Below are 21,872 nucleotides of genomic sequence, written 5' to 3' on the forward strand. Positions count from 1 at the left end.
GCTCATGGATGAGTGGGAAGTTTTTGCGAAGTTTGATACAGAAATGAGCTGCCTCTTGACCAGCAGAGAGCCCCAGATTCATCGTCATGTGGAGTAACTGAGCTGCAGGGCAGTCAGTGTTCCAGAGTTCTGTGCTCAGACAGATCTAGCTACAATCCCCACCTGCACTGTTTTTAGTTGTGTATATCCCTTAATGTTACTGAGCCTCATTCGCTTCTGATGTAAAATGAAGACAGGCATTTCTGCTCTACCCATCTCATCTGTAAATGGAGGGAGTAAGTTTTTATGAAATGAGACAAAGTATATTCAGTGTCAGTGTAGTAAATAAATTAGTGTCTTTCTACCTGTTTCTCACAAAACTGAAATAAAAGCTGGAAAATTGCTTTGTAAACCGTAAGGCACTATGCATACAAAAGAGATTACTATGAATTTTTCTTTTTCTTTTTTTTTTTTTTTTGAGACGGAGTCTCGCTCTGCCACCCAGGCTGGAATGCAGTGGCCGGATCTCAGCTCACTGCAAGCTCCGCCTCCCGGGTTCACGCCATTCTCCTGCCTCAGCCTCCCGAGTAGCTGGGACTACAGGCGCCTACCACCTCGCCCGGCTAGTTTTTTGTATTTTTTTAGTAGAGACGGGGTTTCACCGTGTTTGCCAGGATGGTCTCGATCTCCTGACCTCGTGATCCGCCCGTCTCGGCCTCCCAAAGTGCTGGGATTACAGGCTTGAGCCACCACGCCCGGCCTACTATGAATTTTTCTAAGTGATTAGCTCGTGACTCCTTTCCATACTCCTCAGCAGTGGCCACATTGGGAGGCTGGATTTTGGTGGGATGGAAGGTAATGAGGAGACTGGTTTCTGGCCAGCTCCAGGACTGAATGTGATGGTTAATGATACTTAACATCACCACACAGCTCATTCCCTAGCTGGCTCAGTAACTATGGATATCTAAGCAACATCTTAACATTTATGCTTACATCTTCTAAGCTATGTATGTACTGTTCCTTGATTTACATGCCACATTGATTATTTAAGGGGTTCCAACTGTGGATCATGAGGCAGAAGAGGTGACAATGAAAGGGCAGGCAATGACAGGAGTGGCAATGACTATAAAACATTATATGCTCTTTATTAACATTTTAACTTCAAAAATTGTTGACTCCATTTTCCATTTCCTTGTAATATGTATTGAGCTTTTCAGTCCTGTTTTGTCATCACGCAAACAAGTAAAATTCTTAAGGATGCAGACCCACCTAATAGGAGTAAAAAGGAATCTTTTTTTTTTTTTTTTTGAGACGGAGTCTCGCTCTGTCGCCCAGGCTGGAGTGCAGTGGCCGGATCTCGGCTCACTGCAAGCTCTGCCTCCCGGGTTCACGCCATTCTCCTGCCTCAGCCTCCCGAGTAGCTGGGACTACAGGCGCCCGCCACCTCGCCCGGCTAGTTTTTTGTATTTTTTAGTAGAGACGGGGTTTCACCGTGTTAGCCAGGATGGTCTCGATCTCCTGACCTCGTAATCCGCCCGTCTCGGCCTCCCAGAGTGCTGGGATTACAGGCTTGAGCCACCGCGCCCGGCCGTAAAAAGGAATCTTTTAAAAATATGGAGGAGATGTGTTCTCTCTATGGAGCTACAGGGGAAAAGACACCACTCTGTGTCATAAAATCTATTTAAAAGAACCTGATATGATAAACTATTGAATTGAGAACACTCAGTGAATATCAGCGTCACTCTCCTGGTCAGTAGAGAGAGAACTCTGATCATCCTGAGCTATTTTCCTGTCTATAATTTGCTTATTTGTATTATTTGTGCAAAGGAGTCTTTAAGACCTCATATTTCAATAGTAATCCTAAATCCTGTTGTTTATGTCATAATTTGCTGCCCTGATAATGCTTAAACTCATCTCTGTTTTTCCAGAAGACATCAGTATGTATAAGGTTTCTATGTGAAGGAAAAAGAGGAGTTTGCAGATTCTGTTTACTCCTATCATGCATAAAAGTATAATAAAATCCCATGACCGGCTGGGTGTGGTGGCTCACGCCTGTAATCCCAACACTTTGGGAGGCTGAGGCAGGTGGATCACTTGAGGTCAGGAGTTTGAGACCAGCCTGGCCAACATGGTAAAACCCCGTCTCTACTAAAAATACAAAAATTAGCCAGGCGTGGTGGCAAGCACCTGTAATCCCAGCTACTCAGGAGGCTGAGGCAGGAGAATCGCTTGAACCCAGGAGGTGGAGGTTGCAGTGAGCCAAGATCACGCCACTGCACTCCAGCCTGGGCGACAGAGCAAGACTCCATCTCAGGGAAAAAAAAAAAAAAAATCCCATGACCTTCTTAACCATTAGGGAAATGCACAACACAATAATGAGATACTATGAATACTTTACACCTACTACGATGGCTATAATTTTTTTTAAGTGTTGTCAAGGATGTTGAGAAATAAAAACTCTTTTACCCTGCTAGTGGGAATGTAAATGGTCCAGTTGCTGTGAAAATCAATCTAGCAGTTCCTGACATGGTTAAACATCATGTTAGCATAATCTCCAATTCTACTCCTCAGGTCTACCTGACAGAAATGAAAACATTTCCACACTAAAACAGGCACATGAATCTTCACAGCAGCATTATTCACAGTAGCCAAAAAATGGAAACATCCTAAACATCCGTCAGCTGATGAATGGGTAAGCAAGATGTCATATCTTTACCATATCTTAGAATATTATTCAGTCATAAAAAGAAAGTAATAATGATACACGTTACATGGATGAACTTTCAAAACATTATGGTAAGTTAAAGAAGCTAGTCATGAAGGATTTACATACTGCATGACTCCATTTATATGAAATGTCCAGAACAGGAAAATCTGTCAAGAAAAAGCACATTAACGGTTGCCTAGGGCTGGAGGGCATGGGGGTTTGGAAGCGATAGCAAAGGGGAGCTGGATTTCTTTGGGAGACAAATACGATCTAAAATTGTGGTGATGCTTGAGCCCAGAAGTTTGAGACCAGACTTGTCAACATGGTGAAACCCTTTCTCTACTAAAAATACAAAAATTAGCCAGGTGTGGTGGCGTGTGCCTGTAATCCCAGCTACTTGGGAGGCTGAGGCAGGAGAATCACTTGAACCCAGGAGGAGGAAGTTGCAGTGAGCCGAGATCATGCCACTGCACTACAGCCTGGGCAAAAGAGCAAGACTCTGTCTCAAAATAAAATTGTGAGGATGAATGTATTACTCTGTGAATATACAAAAATCCATTGAATTGTACACTTTAAATGGGTGAATTGTATGTGAATTATGGCTCAATAAAGTGGTTTTAACATGTCTTATGCCTTAAGGGATTACTAGTTTAGTATATGACCTCCGGTAGTAGTTTAATTAAATTCCGAGGGAGATCTCTTGAGCTTGATTCACAGCATTGTTTTACCCTCCTAGCGTCCACTCCCTGCCGTCTTTGCATAGGAGAACCACAGTCCTGTATTCAAAGGTAAAAGTGGATAAGTACCTCATGATTTGAGGGTGGGTGTGATGGAAAGAGTTGTCATTCACTTGGTCTGCCCTATCCTCTAAGTGTATGTTTGCTCCCCACACCTCTGTCATCCTTGGTCTGAAGTGAGTGCTATTCCACCTTAGGAAAATACTGATGACCCCCAGCACTGTGAAAATCAGAACACTGAATGGCAGGATTCAAAAGGGCCATGACAAATATGAGGGAAATGGAAAAGGAGAATGAGATCCATCTATTGTGGATCAAACTTAACAGACAATGGCAGCAAGAAGTGGGGAGAGAAGAGAAACTTTCTCTGGAGTCTTGCCTATTCTGCACTTCCAACAATATGCCCCTTCCCCATACCTTGCCCAATGCATCTCTTCATCTATATCCTTTGTAATATCCTTTATATTAAACCAGCGAACATAAGTGTTTCCTTGAGTTCTGTGAGCCACTTCAGCAAATTAATTGAACCCAAAAAGGGAGTTGTGAGAACCCCATCTTTTTTTTTCTTTTTTTTTTTTTTTTAAGACAGGATCACGCTTTGTTGCGCAGGCTGGAGTGCAATGGCACAGATCACTGCTCACTGTAACCTTGAATTCCTGGACTCAAGTGATCCTTTCACCCCAACCTCCCAAGTAGCTAGGACTACACAGACTTGTACCTCCATGCCGAGCTAATTTTACTTTTTATTTTCTTGAGACAGGTCTCACGTTGCCCAGGCTGGTCTTGAACTCTTGGCCTCAAGTGATCCTCCAGCCATGAGCCACTGTAAATGTCTGGGAACGCCAACTTGAAGCCCGGTTGGTCAGAAGTTCTAGAGGCCCAGACTTGCAACTGGTGTCTGAAGAGATGCCAGTCTTAGGGACTGAGCCCTCAGCCTGAGGGATCTGATGCTATTTCCAGGCAGATAGTGTCAGAATTAAATTGGAGGATACGCAGTTGGCGTCTGCTGCAGAACTGATTGCTTGCTTGCTTGCTGGTAGGGGAAATCCCCACATATCTGGGGGTCACTGAAGTCTTTGGTATTGACTCTTACTGTGTTTGTTGTTTTCATGTGAGAGCGGAGCAGAAAAGCAAAGAAATGTTTTCCCCTGGTCTGTTTTCCAGACCAGTCTTTACAGAAACACACACACAGCTTCAAACAACACTGCACTTACACAACCCTAAAAGTTAGTAAGTACCTCTTTCAGTTCTGCTCCAAGGACTTCAATGATTTCAGCCTTACTGTAGTCCTGGCCTTGATTTTTAACATCCATCTCTCAGCAACTGGCAAAAAAAAAAAAAAGACAAAAAATATCAGTGAAGATATATGGATTAGCAACCAACTTGATAAAATTAATATTTTGCAAAATAACGCACCCAACAACTGTAAAATACACGTGCTTTTCAAGTGCACATGGTATATTCAAGACAGATCACATATTAGGCCATAAAAAAAGCATCCGTGAATTTCAAAGGATCAAAATCATACACAATGTGTTCTTTGGTGAAATGAAATTAGGAATCACTGACAATGAAGTACCTAGAAAACACACAAATGTTTGGACATTAAACACACTTCTACATAATCCATAGGTTAAAGAAGAAATCAATGGGAAAAAGAAAATAGTTTGAACTAACTGATAGTGAAAATGCACCATATAAAAATTTGTGGGGCTAGGCATGGTGGCTCATACCTAAAATCCCAGCACTTTGAGAAGCCAAGGCAGGTGGATCACCTGAGCTCAGGAGTTTCAGACCAGCCTAGGCAACAGGGTGAAACCTCATATCTACAAAAAATACAAAAATTAACAGGATGCGATGGCATGCAATCACATGCTGTGGTCCCAGCTACGTGGGAGGCTGAGGCAGGAGGATCACTTGAGCCCAGGAAGTCGAGGTTGCAGTGAGCCGTGATCGCACCACTGCACTCCAGCCCAGGTGACAGAGTGAGACTTTGCCTCAAAAATAAGTAAATACCTAAATAAATAAATAAATAAAAAGAAAATTTGTGGAATGGAGTTAAAGTAGAGATTCTGGATTTAAATGCTTTTTTTAGAAGAGAAGGCCTAGAATAAATAACTACAGGTTCTACTTTAAAAGGCTAGAAAAGAAAAAGCAAAGTAAACTCTCAATATCCAGAAGAAAGGAAATAAGATGAGAGAAAAAAATAAATGAAATATATAATTAGCCAAACTAAAAGCGAATTCTCTGAAAAAAGGAACAAAATTGATAAAACCTTGGGTGGACATGATGGCTCATGCCTGTAATCCCAGCACTTTGGGAGGCCGAGGTGGGCGGATCATCTAAAGTCAGAAGTTTTTTTTTTTTTTTTTTGAGGCGGAGTCTGGCTCTGTTGCCCAGGCTGGAGTGCAGTGACGCAATCTCGGCTCACTGCAAGCTCCACTTCCCGGGTTCACGCCATTCTCCTGCCTCAACATCACGAGTAGCTGGGACTACAGGCGCCCGCCACCGTGCCCGGCTAATTTTTTATATTTTTAGTAGAGACGGGGTTTCACCGTGGTCTCAATCTCCTGACCTCGTGATCCGCCCGCCTCGGCCTCCCAAAGTGCTGGGATTACAGGCGTGAGCCACCGCACCCAGCCTAAAGTCAGAAGTTTGAAACCAGTCTGGCCAACATGATGAAACCCCATCTCTACTAAAAATACAAAACTTAGCCAGGCATGGTGGCATGCGCCTGTAGTCCCAGCTACTCTGGAGGCTGAAGGATGAGAATCGCCTGAACCTGGAAGGTGGAGGTTGCAGTAAGCTGAGATAGCGCCACCACACTCCAGACTGGGCAACAGAGCAAGACTCCGTCTCAAAAAAAAAAAAAAGAAAAAAAATTGATAAAAACTTAACTAGAATTATCAACTAAAAAACTGCAAAGACAAATTACTAATATCAGAAATGAAAGATAACTTATCACTAAGGAACATATTAGACATTAGGAGTCTAACAAGATAATTATTACTGGGAGGCCAAGGTGGGCAGATCACAAGGTCAAGAGATCGAGACCATCCTGGCCAGCATGGTAAAACCCCATCTCTACTAAAAATACAAAAATTAGCTGAATGTGGTGGTGCGCGCCTGTAGTCGCAGCTACTCGGGAGGCTGAGGCAGGAGAATCACTTGAACCTGGGAGGCAGAGGTTGCAGGGAGGCAGAGGTTGCAGGGAGCCAAGATCACGCCACTGTACTCCAGCCTGGTGACAGAGTAAGACTCCGTCTCAAAAAAAAAAAAAAAAAAAATTACGATAGACAATGTCAACAAATTTGAGAATTCAGATGAAATGGACAAAATTCCTTTAAAAAAATACAACTCACTAAAACACACAAGATGAAACAGATATATCAAGGAAATTGAGGCCAGGCACGGTTGGTCACGCCTGTAATCCCAGCACTTTGGGAGGCTGAGGCAGATGGATCACCAGGACAGGAGATCGAGACCATCCTGGCTAACACGGTGAAACCCCGTCTCTACTAAAAACTACAAAAAAAATTAACTGGTCATGGTGGCGGGCGCCTGTAGTCCCAGCTACTTGGGAGGCTGAGGCAGGAGAATGGCATGAACCGGGGAGGCGGAGCTTGCAGTGAGCCGAGATTGTGCCACTGCACTCCAGCCTGGGTGACAGAGCGAGACTACGTCTCGAAAAAAAAAAAAGGAAATTGAATTTATTACATCAAGAAAAGAAATCTCCAGGCATAGATGATTTTGCCAGATAATTCAACCAGAAATTTAAGGAACAAATAATACCAATCTTATACAGACTTTTTCAGAAAATAGGGAAGGACAGGACAGTTCATATATTTTTAGGCCAGTACTACCCTAATACCAAAACCTGATAAAGATACTACAAGAAAAGAAATGACAGACCAAAAACCTCATGCAAAAATTCTTAAGAAAATGGTAGCAAATTTGGCTGGGCATAGCAGTTCATGCCTATAATCCCAGCACTTTGGGAGGCCAAGGCGGGTGGATCACTTGAAGTCGGGGGTTGGGAGACCAGACTGGCCAATATGGTGAAACCCTCTCTCTACTAAAAATACAAAAAAAAAAAAAAAAAAAAAAATAGCTGGGCATGGCAGTGGATGCTTATAATCCCAGCTACTTGGGAGGTTGAGGCAGGAGAATCACTTGAACCCAGAAGGCGGAGGTAGCAGTGAGCTGAGATCACGCCACTGCACTCCAGCCTGGGCAGCAAGAGTGAAACTCCATCACACACACATCTTTGGAGAAAGGAATCCTACTTTTGGGGCCTCAATATCATATCTTCCCAGGACCTTGCCTTGGGAGCAATTCCAGCTCTAACATCTCCGTATCAAACACAAGGCTGTGCATATCAGTACACAGCCTTGTCCATGTGAAACACAAGGCTGTGCTTTTTCAGTTGGAAACTTCATTCTGGATCTCAAATATCCAGCTTCCCTTTCGATAGCCATTTGACTGCACACTGTGCAATGTGGTTATAAGGTGAAATGACTGAGGCAGTGAAAGAAATCCCAGTACAACAAACTCTTAAGAAATCACGCAACTTAAAATTGGCCCCAACATTGGCAAGGCTGCATGCCACTGTGCATTATGCTTTATGAAAGCGACAGGCGCCATGCTTTAGAACAGAAGGTCTCGGAGTCTTCCACAGACACAGATCGAGCCACACAGCGATTTTGTCCACCTATTCCCGAGACCCAGAACTGCAGAAATCAAACTCTGTAAAGCTGCACCAGGCCAGTTTTGACCAGAGTCTCCAGTGGGTCACAACAGCGCTATCACAGGATCACTGATAACAGCATGACACATTCACTGTCACCGCTCAGCGCCGTCATAAAAACGGCCCCGCCCCCACTCGGTCCCGCGGACCCAATAGGGGACAGTCAGGGCTGTCCCGGCTGTGCACCTGCTGTGCACATACCCCGCACCCGTCCCGTCACAGGCGCGCCCACTCACAATCACACCACACACGGACGCAGCCACAGAACCGCACACACACACACAGTCACACAGTCTCCCTCCCCAGCAGGTAACTTGCACACAGGCCTGGGGCTTCTGCCTCCACAAGCCCTCTCCGCGCCCCAGGAACCCGGGTCCCCTGCCGTGAGCTCCTCTCGCATCCAGACCCGGGTCACCTCAACTCACCACACGGAAAACGACCACCAGGTTAACGGAAAAGGGAGCCGGGGTCCTGGGAGAAGCGTAGTCCCCGTCGCAATAGAGTCGGCGTGGGTGCAAATGGAGGGGAGCGCCCGCAGCGAGCACCGCGCGGCGCCTAACGGGCCGCCCCGGAGACTCCTGGGAGCTCAGGCCCACGCGCGAGTGCGCAGGCGCAGACGACTCACCCTGGGCCGGGGGTGAGGCTTGGTGGGTGCCAGGGGTGCTGAGGAGGCCGAGGAGGGCACTGGGAGCTCCGTTCCGGGAGAGCTGTCTAAGGACGCGGAACCGGGTGGGGAGGCCAGGGAGGTAACCAAGAGTCCCAGCCGGGCCTGGTAATTCTGAAGAGGGAACCGAGACCGCGGTATCCAGACGCTCAGATCTGTACAAGCCGGGCCCCGGGCGTGGTCCGTGGGCGTGACCTTGAGGGTGACCCGGAGCGAGCTACGCGAAGGGGGATTTTGCCCGTTCTGATCCCGCGGAAGCGCCATCGCTGGCGGCGGGTCCCTGCGCGGAGCGGTCGCTGAGTGTGCGCGCGCGCGCGAGTTGAATGGGGGTGGCCTCCTGCGCCCAACCTGCTGCATTTTAGGTGCTTGTCTCTCTTTGGGATGTTGTGGCCGATTGTGTGAAAAGTGGACGGAGTAGTGTTGCTGCGCGAGGTTTCCTCTGCGTGTGTCTATTTTTAGATTAGGTGTGAGTCGCATTTGAGACTGTGAGTGTGGAGAATTGAAAGTGATTTGTGGATGTGATTGTGACTTTGCCTGGAATCGTGTTAGCTGCTGTCTGAGGTTGTGAATGACAAGTGGGGCCTGTAGGTTGCTGGTTCTCTGAAGGATGTTTGATTGACTGTGACTGTGCATGTGTTTGTAACCTACTGTTACTTCTGGTGGTTTTGTGGCCTTGGTGACCTAAATATTTGAATGATTGAGGAACTCTGTTATGACCATGGCTAGTTGGTTATGTAAGATTTGATTATCTGAATGGTAGCCATTAAACCTCCCTCCAAAATTGTAACTAATCAGCAATTTAGCAAATAAAATAGAGATAACAGTATCAGAGGGGAAAAGGTGATTTTCATAATTCCCAGATTCGTTACCTGGAAACACTATATTAACTAAAACCAATATGTTGAAATGAATAGCGTTCCACTGGGGGCCATGCAGGAAAAAAATTTTTTTTTTACCATAGCTACCACTTTTGTTGTTGTTTTTGTTTGTTTGTTTGTTTTAAGATGGAATCTTGCTCTTTTGCCCAGGCTGAAGTGCAGTGGTGTGATCTCTGCTCACTGCAACCTCTGCCCCTGGAGTTCAAGTGATTCACCTGCCCCAGCTTCCTGAGTAGCTGGGACTACAGGCTTGCGCCACCACACCCAGTTAATTTTTGTATTTTTAGTAGAGATGGGGTTTCACCATGTTGCCCAGGCTGGTCTTGAACTCCTGACCTCAAGTGATCCTCCCCCTCCAGGCCTGCCAAAGTGCTGGGATTACAGGTGTGAGCCACCGTGCCTGTCATAACTACCACTTTCAACACTTCTATATGAGTGAGGTTCCCTACTCCCTTAGACATGCTAAGGTAATAAAAAGTATTGGATAGATTTTTAATAAGTCCAGTCTAACTGTAATAATTAAAATTGTTATTTTGCGGGCCTGGCGTGGTGGCTGATGCCTGTAATCCCAGCGCTTTGGGATGCCAAGGTGGGCAGATCACCTGAGATTGGGAGATCGAGACCAGCCTGACCAACATGGAGAAACCCCGACTCTACTAAAAATACAAAATTAGCTGGGTGTGGTGGTACATGCCTGTAATCCCAGCTATTCAGGAGGCTGAGGTAAGAGAATCGCTTGAACCCGGGAGGTGGAGGTTGTGGTGAGCTGAGATTGTACCATTGCACTCCAGCCTAGGCAACAAGAGTGAAACTCCGTCTCAAAAAAAAAAAAAAAAATCATTCTCAATACAATATAAACCAGATAAGCACAGATTTAAAAGTTGTCAACTGTCTTCATCAGGGCTTGGGAAGGTATTCTCATCCACTACTGTCAGTGTAAATTGGCAAAAAGTCCAAGAAGAACCATTTGGAAATACACAGTAAACCTGTGTTTAGTGGGAGATGGAAGGCAGAGCTGCAGAGCGAAAAACACAATGTTCCCTCTCTTGAAGTTAAAACAGGTTCCCCAGAATCCTGTCTACTTTACCAACAGACTGGGTTTCTGGTGTTTGTGAGGGAGACTGATTTGTCCGTTTTCCCACTAACTACCATCCTGGACATCTGAAGGGTACGTAGGGTGGACAAGTGCTGAAATAGTGAACATTCATGCAGATTTAACTGAGTTAATTCCGGGAGTTCTGAGTTAAGTATGGTCTCACACATACATGTATCCTCTATCTCTGCTTTCTCAGGACTGTTTCCTTTTCCAAAAGAAGAGCTCAAAAGAGAAGTTTCATCTAGAAATCTCAAAGCCATGTCTCAGGTGAGATGATGTTTCCTCTCTTTCTGGAATAACTTTTTTTCATGGTGTATGAACATGAGCTTCCCTGTCCTTTAACCTTCCCAGATATTGGGATTTTCTTCCGTGAAACTAGTCTTCAGTCAGGGCCAGATTAGGATGAGGCAGGCAAGTGGCATGAGGTGAAATATTTAAGGGGTACCCTCAGGGCTGTGCCTTCCTAAATTTTGCATTCTAGATGCCTCACCTGCCTCATCCTATATCCAGCCCTGTTCACAATTTCTCCATTCCAACCAGATCAACTTAAGCCTTCCCCAAGCGCACCTTCTAGTTGTACATATTCATTAGGTACATCATTCATCATCTCCTTTCTCAGTCTTCTCACAAACAAACTGCTGAAACAGAAAGGTATTGTCTTGATTTAAATGGGAATATATGGCTTGAATCAATTTAACTTGTCCTGATGCTGATTTGAGATCTAAGTTGTGAGTAGTCATGGAGCAGACATGGAAAAACCTTAATTATCTCTGCTAGCCTAGGTTTTGCAATGATATGTTGGGAGATAGAAGTGGTAGATTCCAGCATTAGTTTCTGGAAAGATGTCCTGCTTTGTGAGGCGTTTAGGGTAGCAATTTGATTGCAGGCTTGTCAAAGAAACAGGTTTTGTGTTCCTCCTCTCTGATCTTCCTGTTTTATTCATGTCTGCTAGCCGATCCTATAAATTGTGGCCTGCCAGTGAAAACCTTTCCAGTATTCTGATGCTGTTAGAGATTTGTTATTTTCTTTTTAGTTTCTTTTAATGTTTTATATGCTGGTGCAGGAGAAGGAAATCCATATGCCAGGCCACTTTTGAAATACTCTATTGTTTTGTTTTTTTTTTTTTTTTTTTTTTTGAGACAGAGTCTGGCTCTGTCGCCCGGGCTGGAGTGCAGTGGCAGGATCTCAGCTCACTGCAAGCTCCGCCCCCTGGGTTTACGCCATTCTCCTGCCTCAGCCTCCCGAGTAGCTGGGACTACAGGCGCCCGCCGCCTCGCCCGGCTAGTTTTTTGTATTTTTTAGTAGAGACGGGGTTTCACCGTGTTCGCCAGGATGGTCTCGATCTCCTGACCTCGTGATCCGCCCGTCTCGGCCTCCCAAAGTGCTGGGATTACAGGCTTGAGCCACCGCGCCCGGCCGAAATACTCTATTGTTGATCAAACAGTACTTTGTCCTCTTTTCATATCTTTCAGAAAATTCCTCTTTAGCTCATCCACCAACCTTTACAATATTGGTTTTCGTCAGATGCTAATTGGTTCTCTTCTTCACAGTCCCTTTTTCTCTATGCATAATCATATTCACTCTGAAGGCTACACTTAGTGTGATTCTAGTGACTCTCAAATACCCCTCTCCACTCTAGACCCCTGTCCAGAGTGTCAAAACTATATATCCAACCTCCACTAGCTATCACCACCTGTATGTTCCACAGACACTTAAAGTACACTTCCAAGGTTTACCTCATTACTTCCTTTGGTCCAGCCTACATTTTCTTCTGTTTCCCATTTTCACTTTCTAGTCCCAGCAGCCATGCATTTGCCTATGCAGATAACATGCCTGTATCTTTTCCACTCTACAGCCAATTTACAACCATCTCTGCTGTAATGGTGGTCATGTAGGTGCAGTTGTTCTCCGTCAGTCCGCTGACACTTCCTTAATCTAGAAGACATCTCTAACCATGGTTACTTAATTGTCATTCCCACATAATATACATTAAGCCTTTTCTAGTCTTCAGGAGTATTGCCTCAAAACTTTTATCACGTAACATGTGTGTCCTTATGTTTATTCACGTTCTTTCTATTCCTTAAAGCAGCAGACCCAAAGTAGGGCATGCATCACAGTAGAATGTACGAGATAGTCTACTGGAAGGAAATAAAATGTTAACAATTTACATTCAAGAGCAGTAATCATTAACAATGTAGATTTTCATAAATGCCTATTGATGGTTTATAAATAGCTACAATGTTGGGAATGTGTTCAGTATATCTTTAAGACCGCTGTTCTGTAGGAAAAAAAAATCTAGTGTCATGTCATAATATCCCCACTGCCTACCTCCATATACCTTTTCCTTCTTAGAGCTCAAAGACTGTTTCCTAACATACTGTGCCTTTTGCTATTTCCTGATTTACTAACTGGTTTTTTTCTCCCCATGAATTTTTAAAAGCTGATGCCCTGTATTCCTACAAAACAAATTCGTTGTGAGTACAAAACTTTTATGTCCTCAGTGAAGCCTCAGAGTACAAAATGAAATTTTTCCTTGTTTTGTGACACTTTACCTTGTACGTATTTCTGTCATTGCATCTGTAAAACCTACTAAGTGCATGTATTTACATGTATGCCCCTCTCTTAGCCTGTAACTTCTCATGAGCAGGGTCAGGGTTTTATTCATTTTGGTCTACCAGGCAACCAGTCACATTCAGGACAAGTAGTGTGATCTCAGTATGTTTAGCATGAGATTATAAGTAAATACAAATGGATGTATTTTCAGAGAGGGAATTTTATACAATATAAAACATAAATAAGGAAACTAGTCTGACCAGTAAACATTGTCAGTACTAGGTCTCCAATATCTAGTTCTCACACATTTCCGATCACTTCAGGATGAACTAGAGTATGCCCTTACAGGGATCAGTGTCATTCAAGGATGTGACTGTGGACTTCACCCAGGAGGAGTGGCAGCAACTAGACCCTGCTCAGAAGGCCCTCTACAGGGATGTGATGTTGGAAAACTATTGCCACTTTGTATCTGTGGGTAAGAAGCACTCCTGAATCTTTCAATGTCATGCATCTCCTTCTAAGAATTCCTGATACATATAGAACTTTGAATTTCAGGGATTAGAGGTAATTTTTTTTTTTTTTAGTAGAAAGTATTATCTTGCCAGGTGCAGTTGCTCATGCCTGTAATCCCAGCACTTTGGGAGGCCGAGGCAGGTGGATCACTTGAGGCCAGGAGTTCAAGACCAGCCTGGCCAACATGGTGAAACCCTATCTGTACTAAAAAGTACAAAAATTAGCTGGGTGTGGTGGCACATACCTATAATCCCAGCTACTTAGGAGGCTGAGGCACAAGAATTGCTTGAACCTGGGAGACGAGGTGGCAGTGAGTCAAGATTGCACCACTGCACTCCAGCCTGGGTGACAGAGCGAGACTGTCTCAAAAAAAAAAAAAAGAAAAAAGAAAAGAAAAGAAAATATGATTATATCATCACTTGTGTAGTATAAGGTATTAACTTTGGTAAGACATTAATGTATACCTCATTTACTACCTTGAAGTTGTATCTTTATCTTACTTCAATAGTTTTAAAGTCGAAACAGCTTAGACCAAGAGTCTCATTTTCCATCATCAGGGTTTCACATGACTAAGCCTGATATGATCCGCAAGTTGGAACAAGGAGAAGAGCTATGGACACAGAGAATTTTTCCAAGTTACAGCTATCTAGGTGAGTCTATAAATGAAGTCTAGTAAATATTAAATGTCAAGTAGTTGATGCCTTTGAATGTTTTTAGGGATCTATTTTTGTTATTGTGGTAAAATACACATAACATTAAATATACTATCTTAAACTTTTTAAGCATATAGTTCAGTGGCATCAAGTACATTCTCACTGTTGTGCAACCATCACCACCATCCATCTCCAGAACTCATCTTGCAAAAATGAAGCTCTGTACCCATTAATTTCCCACAGCCGGGCGCGGTGGCTCACGCCTGTAATCCCAGCACTTTGGGAGGCCGAAGTGGGCGGATCATGAGGTCAGGAGATCGAGACCATTCTGGCTAACATGGTGAAACCCCGTCTCTACTAAAAATACAAAAAATTAACTGGGCGTGGTGGCGGGCATCTGGAATCCCAGCTACTTGGGAGGCTGAAGCAGGAGAATTGCTTGAACCTGGGAGGCAGAGGTTGCAGTGAGCCAAGATAACACCACTGCACTCCAGCCTGGGTGACAGAGCGAGACTCCATCTCAAAAAAATAAATAAATAAAAATAACTTCCCTTTATCCCTACTCCCTAGCCCTGCCAACCGCCGTTCTACTTACAGTCTCTGTAAATTTGACTACTCTAGGTACCTCTTGTAAGTGGAATCACATAGTGTTTATCCTTTTTCTGACTGGCTTATTTTACTTAACATAATGTCCTCCAGGTTCATCCATTCCTTCCTTTTTAATGCTGATTAATATTCTGTTGTATGTATATACCACATTTTGCTTATTCATTCATACATCAGTGGTCAGTTGGGTTCCTTCCATCTTTTGGCTATTGTGACTATTGCTGCTGTGAACATGGGTGTACAAATATCAGTTTTAGTCCCTGCTTTCAGTTCTTTTGGGTATAGTCTCAGAAGTGGAATTGCTGAATAATGTGGTAATTCTGTGTTTAATATTTAAGGAATCACCATACTGTTTTCTGTAGTAGCTGCATCATTTCACATTCCCACCAACAGTGTACAAGGGTTACAGTTTCTTCACCAGCACTTTTTATTTTCTATATTTTCATAGTAGCCTTCCTATTAGTGATGTAATAAAGACTTGAGACCTGTAAAGTGCCTATATATGGCTGACTTTCATGCCTCTAAAATGTAAATTTTAGGTATGAATATCACCCCCATGTAAATCTTTTCCTTGTTTACCTGTGTTTATGGAAATATTGGCTGCTATTACCTTACCAAGAATCTATTCCATGTTTTATAGGTATAACGTACATGGAGATATAAAGTGTAAAGTTCTGTGAATTCTGACAGAAGTATAAACCCATGTATCTCACACTCCAATCAAGATAAAAGACAGTTTCATTAACCCATTAAGATCCACCAGGCCTCTTCCAACTCAGTCCCTCCCATTAAGACAATCAGAGTTGTGATGTCTACCAACATAGATTCATTTTGTCTATTGCAAACCTTTTTCATATCTGCTTTCTTTCACTCAGCTTCATGTCTGAGAGATTTATACATGCTTCTGCATGCATAAGTAGTTTGTTAACTGTGAAACAGTTTTCCATTGTATGAATATATCAGTTTATGCATCTCTTGTTGAAAGACATTTGGGGTGTTTTTAGTTTAGGATGTTTTTAGTTTATGAACAAAGTTGCTATAGTCATTCTTGTAAAAATATTTCTGTGGACATACATGTTTATTTTTCTCCAGTAAACACCTAGCAGTGATACTGCTGATTCATAAGGCAGATACATATTTTACTTCTTTAGAAACTACCATTTTAGTTTGGTAGTTTAGTAGCTAAAACTACTATACCACTTTAGACTTTCATCAGCACTGTATGAGAATTTTGATTGCCCCACATTCTTTTCTACATTTTATGTTCATTTTGGCCATTCTGGTCATTTTGGCCATTCTTGTTGTATAACTTTGCAGTTTTTTTTTGTTTGTTTTTTTTTTTTTGAGACAGAGTTTCGCTCTGTTGTCTGGGCTGGAGTGCCATGGCGCAGTCTCAGCTCATTGCAATCTCCGCCTCCTGAGTTCAAGCAATTCTCCTGCCTCAGCCTCCTAAGTAGCTGGGATTACTGGCGTGTGCCACCATGCCCAGCTAATTTTTGTATTTTTAGTAGAGACGGGGTTTCACCATGTTGATCAGGCTGGTCTCAAACTGCTGACCTCGTGATCCGCCCGCCTTAGCCTCCTAAAGTGCTGGGATTACAGTCGTGAGCCAGCGCACCCGGCCAACTTCGCAGTTTTAATTTAGATTTATCTTACGGCTAATAATATTGAAAACCTTTTCACGTGCTTTTTATATTAGAGGCATCTGTTCAAGTGTTTTGTTTGTTTGTTCATTTGTTTGTTTCTTTGGTGTTGAGATGGAGTCTCACTCTGTCGCCCAGGCTGGAGTGCAGTAGCGCAATCTTGGCTCACTGCAACCTCTGCTTCCTGGGTTCAAGCAATTCTCCTGCCTCAGCCTCCCAATTTGCTGGGATTACAAATGTGCACCACCACACTGGGTACTTTTTTGTATTTTTAGTAGAGATGGGGTTTCATGATATTGGCCAGGCTGGTCTCAAACTCCTGACCTTGCCATCCACCCACCTTGGCCTCCCAAAGTGCTGGGATTACAGGCGTGAGCTACCATGCCCAGCCCTGTTCAAGTGTTTTATCCATTTTTTATTTAAGTAGTATCTATTTTTGCTTGAGTAGTAGGAATTGTTTACATATTGTGGATAGACATCTTTTGTTCAATGTACGTATTACAAATATTTTCCCTAGTCTATGACTTGTGTATTCATTTTAATTGTGTCTTTTGAGGAATAGAAGTTTTTAACTTTGGTGAATTTCAGTTAATCATTGTTTCTTTTATAATTAATTAATTATTTGACCTCTCAAACAAATATTTGTCTTTTTCTAAGTATAGTGAGGATAGTTCTCTTTTCTAGGTATGGTGAGGATAGTGCTCTGTATTTTCTGTGTGTATTTTGCTTTTTTTTGAGACAGTATTCTGCTCTTGTTGCCCAGGCTAGAGTGCAATGGCACAATCTCAGCTCACCGCAACCTCCGCCTCCCGGGTTCAAGCGATTCTCCTGCCTCAGCCTCCCAAGTAGCTGGAATTATAGGCATCCACCACCACGCCCCACTAATTCTGTATTTTTAGTAGAGGCGGGGTTTCTCCTTGTTGGTCAGGCTGGTCTCGAACTCCCAGCCTTAGGTCATCTGCCTGTCTCAGCCTCCCAAAGTGCTGGGATTACAGGTGTGAGCCACTGCACCTGGCTGTATATTTTGCTTTTTATGATTAGTTCTGTGATGCACCTCATGTTTTTTTTATGATGTGAAGTAGGGTTCGAGAGTCTATTCTTCTATATGGTTATCAATTTGTTCCATCAGTATTTGTTGCCTGAATTACTCTGATGATCATAGAGAAAATTGATCACATTTGTGTCAGTCTATTTTTGGACAATCTGTTGTTTCTTTGGACATATTTTAAGTCACATTGACAATACCACCTGGTCTTTGATTATTGTAACTTTATAAGAAGTCTAGAAGTCAGTTAGAGTAAGTCTTCTAACTTTGTGCTTTTTAAAAACTTTTAGGGCCAGGCATAGTGGCTCATGCCTGTAACCCCAGCACTTTGGGAGGCCGAGGCGGGCAGATCACCTGAGGTCAGGAGTTCAAGACCAGCCTGGCCAACATGGTGAAACCCCATCTCTACTAAAAATACAAAAATTAGCCAGGTATGGTGCACACGCCTGTGGTCCCAGCTACTCGGGAGGTTGAGGCAGGAGAATTGCTTGAACCTGGGAGGCACAGATTGCAGTGAGCCAAAACTGTGCCATTGCACTCTAGCCGGGCAACAGAGTGAGACTCTATCTCAAAAAAAGCAAGCAAACAAACGAAAACAACTTTTAGCTATTCTAGGTCATTTTCTTCTCAATTTCATTTTGGAATCAACTTCTTGATTTCTTTAGATAAACGTGCTAGGTTTTTTATTAGTGAGAACTAATGTCTTAGCAATATTGAGTTCCGTGGTTCATGACAATGCTATAGCTTTCCATTTTAGTTAGCTTCTCTAATTCCTGTAAGAAATTCCTGTTTTTAGTATAGAATTCTTAAGTATTGCTCATTAAGTTTCTCTCTAAGCTTTTTTTCTTTTTTTTAAGACGGAGTCTCGCTCTGTTGCCCAGGCTGGAGTGCAGTGGCGCGATCTCCGCTCACTGCAAGCTCCGCTGCCTCCCGGATTCACGCCATTCTCCTGCCTCAGCCTCCCGAGAAGCTGGGACTACAGGTGCCCACCACCACGCCCAGCTAATTTCTTTGTATTTTTAGAAGAAATGGGATTTCACCATGTTTGCCAGGATGGTCTCGATCTCCTGACCTCATGATCCACCTGCCTCGGCCTCCCAAAGTGCTGGGATTACAGGCGTGAGCCACTGCCCCGGGCCTTCTCTAAGCTTTTAATATTTCTGATGCTATTGTAAATAGTAAGAGTGAGCCGGGCACAGTGGCTCATGCCTGTAATCTCAGCACTTTGGGAGGCTTAGGTGGGTGGATTACCTGAGGTCAGGATTCAAGACCAGCCTGGCCAACATGGCCAAACCCCGTCTCTACTAAAAGAATACAAAAAATAGCTGGGCGTGGTGGTGCACACTTGTAATCCCAGCTACTCAGGAGGCTGAGGCAGGAGAACTGCTTGAACCCGGGAGTCAGAGGTTGCAATGAACCATTTCTTTCTTTCTTTTTCTTCCTTTCTTTATTTTATTATTATTATTATTTTTTTTTTTTTGAGACAGTCTTTCGCTCTGTCGCCCAGGCTGGAGTACAGTGGCAGGATCTCAGCTCACTGCAACCTCCAACTCCCGGATTCAAGCGATTCTTGTGCCTCAGACTCCTGAGGAGCAGCTGGGATGACAGGTGCGCACCACCATGCCCAGCTAATTTTTGTGTTTTTTTAGTAGAGACGGCGTTTCACCATATTGGCCAGGCCGGTCTCGAACTCCTGACCTCAGGTGATCCGCCGTAGCCTCCCAAAGTGCTGGGACTACAGGCGTGAGCCACTGCCCCCGCCTATTTTTAGTAGTTTTAATTACATATAGTGATTATAATGTTAACCATTAGTAACCTTTTAACAGAGTAAACTAAGAAGTAGATAGTTGTGAATTATCTGCTACATACTAGCATGCTGTAACAGATTAGCAAATGTTATGAATACATCATCTCACAACTTTATCAATACATGTTTTCTCATAGTACAATTTTTTAGCGTTTAACAGATCCAAATATGTTTAGTCTTTCTATTCTGTATAAAATTAAAGAGCCAAAAGTATGTAAATTTAAACTTATATTCAATAATGAATGTTTCAGTAGAGAAATTATAAATGAGTATTAGTTAACTTAGCATGACTCTTAGGTTGCAGGTTACCAAGAAGATTTTGGAAACTGTTTTTAGGCAGATATTATGAAACAACTGTGGAAAAGCCTAGTTATAAAACTCTTATTCCACTTATATTGACCTACACAAATAGTATTTATTATGTTTGGATTGTTCATGAAAATTTCATAATACGTTAAACAAAACTAGCCATTATCTCAAGTCACTTCTTTGTTAACTGTATAGCATATACAAGTAAAAGGCAATTAAAAGCAAATCAGGAAAACCTGAAAAGTTAAATGCATAGGTTTGTTTTATTTATTTTTTTTTTGAGACGGAGTCTCGCTCTGTCGCCCAGGCTGGAGTGCAGTGGCCGGGTCTCAGCTCACTGCAAGCTCCGCCTCCCGGGTTCACGCCATTCTCCTGCCTCAGCCTCCGGAGTAGCTGGGACTACAGGCGCCCGCCACCTCGCCCGGCTAGTTTTTTTTTTGTATTTTTAGTAGAGACGGGGTTTCACCATGTTAGCCAGGATGGTCTCGATCTCCTGACCTTTTGATCCGCCCGTCTCGGCCTCCCAAAGTGCTGGGATTACAGGCTTGAGCCACCGCGCCCGGCCGGTTTGTTTTATTTTGTTTTCCTGCTATGTTTGATGTATATGAAATAATGGATATCAGACAATTCATTTTTACTACATATTTATTTGTGCCTTTTTTCTTAAGTTGAATGTATAGTTTTTATAGTTTTAAACATAGTAAATACAATAGTAACTTATTTGACTAGTAAAGCCAAGTAAAATAAAAATATGTGCTCATAGATGAACCTCTTCTTATTAAACCAAAAATATTAAACTCAGTTATCAAAATTTTACCCCAAGTCACATGAACTTGAAAGGCCTTTGGGTTAGTTCCTATATTTCTGGGGGTGTTAGGAACATTTCACTTACACAAACACTCATTTTTATCTTAAAACAATTTGAATAACTCTTTAAGGGAGTTTATACATTACTTTGGCCAAGTGCTGTGGCTCACACCTGTAATTCCAGCTACTCAGGAGGCTGAGGCAGGAGGATCGCTTGAGGCCAGGAGTGTGAGGCCAGCCTGGGCAACATAGCAAGACCCAGTCTCTGAAAAAAATGTATCCCAGTGCAGTGGTGTGCACTTGTAGATCCAGCTATTCAGAAAGCTGAGGCAGGAGAATCACTTAAGCCCAGGAGTTCAAGGCTGCAGAGAACTATGCACTACTGCACTCCAGCCTGGGCAACAGTGAGACCTCATCTCTAAATAACTAAAATGTTTAAATAAATAATTAATACCATCTCGAGGTAAGAAAATATCACATATACATAATATACATACATAGACATACATAGGCAGACAGTCCCAAACAGAGATCTTATAACTTTCATTCTAAAATGTTAGCCAGGAGTCAGTAAAATAGTGTTACACCTCATCGTTGCTCCACTTTATATTTTTATCTGAATTGTGTTTCTGACACATGGAACAAGGTTAGCTGTTCAATGTGTGGGCTAATGCTTTTTAGCCAATATTTGTGGAGGAGATTTTCAGATTTTCATTTTCCCTGTTATATAATCTTAAGGAAGCTGTGACTGAATTTTAGGTGTGCCACTGAGCTATCTGGATGTCTCCAAAGCTTGGCTGAGTGAATAAAATATCCACTTTGTTTCTAGTTAGCCCTTTTTTCCTTCTCAGCCACAGGTGTTTCTTTTGGGGGCCCCTTGAGTGCCCCCAATGTGGGGCAGGGCACCTAAAGTTCAAGTGACTGTAGGGGTTAGAGTGGGAAGGGAAAGGTCTGGCAGGGTGGATAAAGGGATGGAGGAGTTCTGAAGGGCCACATGTCAAAGGATTCAGGGGAACCAAAGGGATGATCAGAGGTGGTGAGAGGAGGAAGGAGGAGTGGAGCAGTGGGAAAGGAGAGGTCTTACAGGAGCCAGTTTAGAGAATCCTTAGTAAAGTGATGCCAAGAAGA

General features: G+C 43.2%; 2 protein-coding genes across 18 annotated transcripts in view; one reads left to right on the forward strand and one right to left on the reverse strand.

The window, feature by feature from the left end:
• Positions 1-4,741, reverse strand: part of ZNF529 (zinc finger protein 529) — a 48,565-nt gene extending 43,824 nt beyond the window's left edge. The window contains exon 1 of one of the 2 annotated variants that reach the window (XM_050769008.1): positions 4,662-4,741. The gene's annotated coding sequence lies outside the window, so the exon portion shown is untranslated. The remainder of the gene's footprint in view (positions 1-4,661) is intronic. The other variant, XM_050769012.1, reaches the window with a different exon arrangement.
• ZNF382 (zinc finger protein 382) overlaps positions 1-21,872 on the forward strand; it is a 93,214-nt gene that overhangs the window by 13,726 nt on the left and 57,616 nt on the right. For 8 of the 16 annotated variants that reach the window (XR_007721481.1, XR_007721482.1, XR_007721483.1 and 5 more), the window contains 4 exons: positions 2,551-2,671; positions 11,005-11,075; positions 13,710-13,836; positions 14,432-14,524. Coding sequence is in view for 13 of the 16 variants with exons in the window: in XM_050769028.1 (XP_050624985.1) it covers positions 2,668-2,671; positions 11,005-11,075; positions 13,710-13,836; positions 14,432-14,524 (295 nt within the window). In the remaining 3 variants the exon portion in view is untranslated. Of the gene's footprint in view, positions 1-2,550; positions 2,672-8,893; positions 8,992-9,118; positions 9,197-11,004; positions 11,076-13,248; positions 13,837-14,431; positions 14,525-21,872 lie in introns of those variants that run through there. The other 8 variants (XM_050769039.1, XM_050769033.1, XM_050769040.1 and 5 more) reach the window with 7 other exon arrangements.

The sequence above is a fragment of the Macaca thibetana genome, chromosome 19, assembly GCF_024542745.1.
Source record: "Macaca thibetana thibetana isolate TM-01 chromosome 19, ASM2454274v1, whole genome shotgun sequence".
Classification (NCBI taxonomy): domain Eukaryota; kingdom Metazoa; phylum Chordata; class Mammalia; order Primates; family Cercopithecidae; genus Macaca; species Macaca thibetana.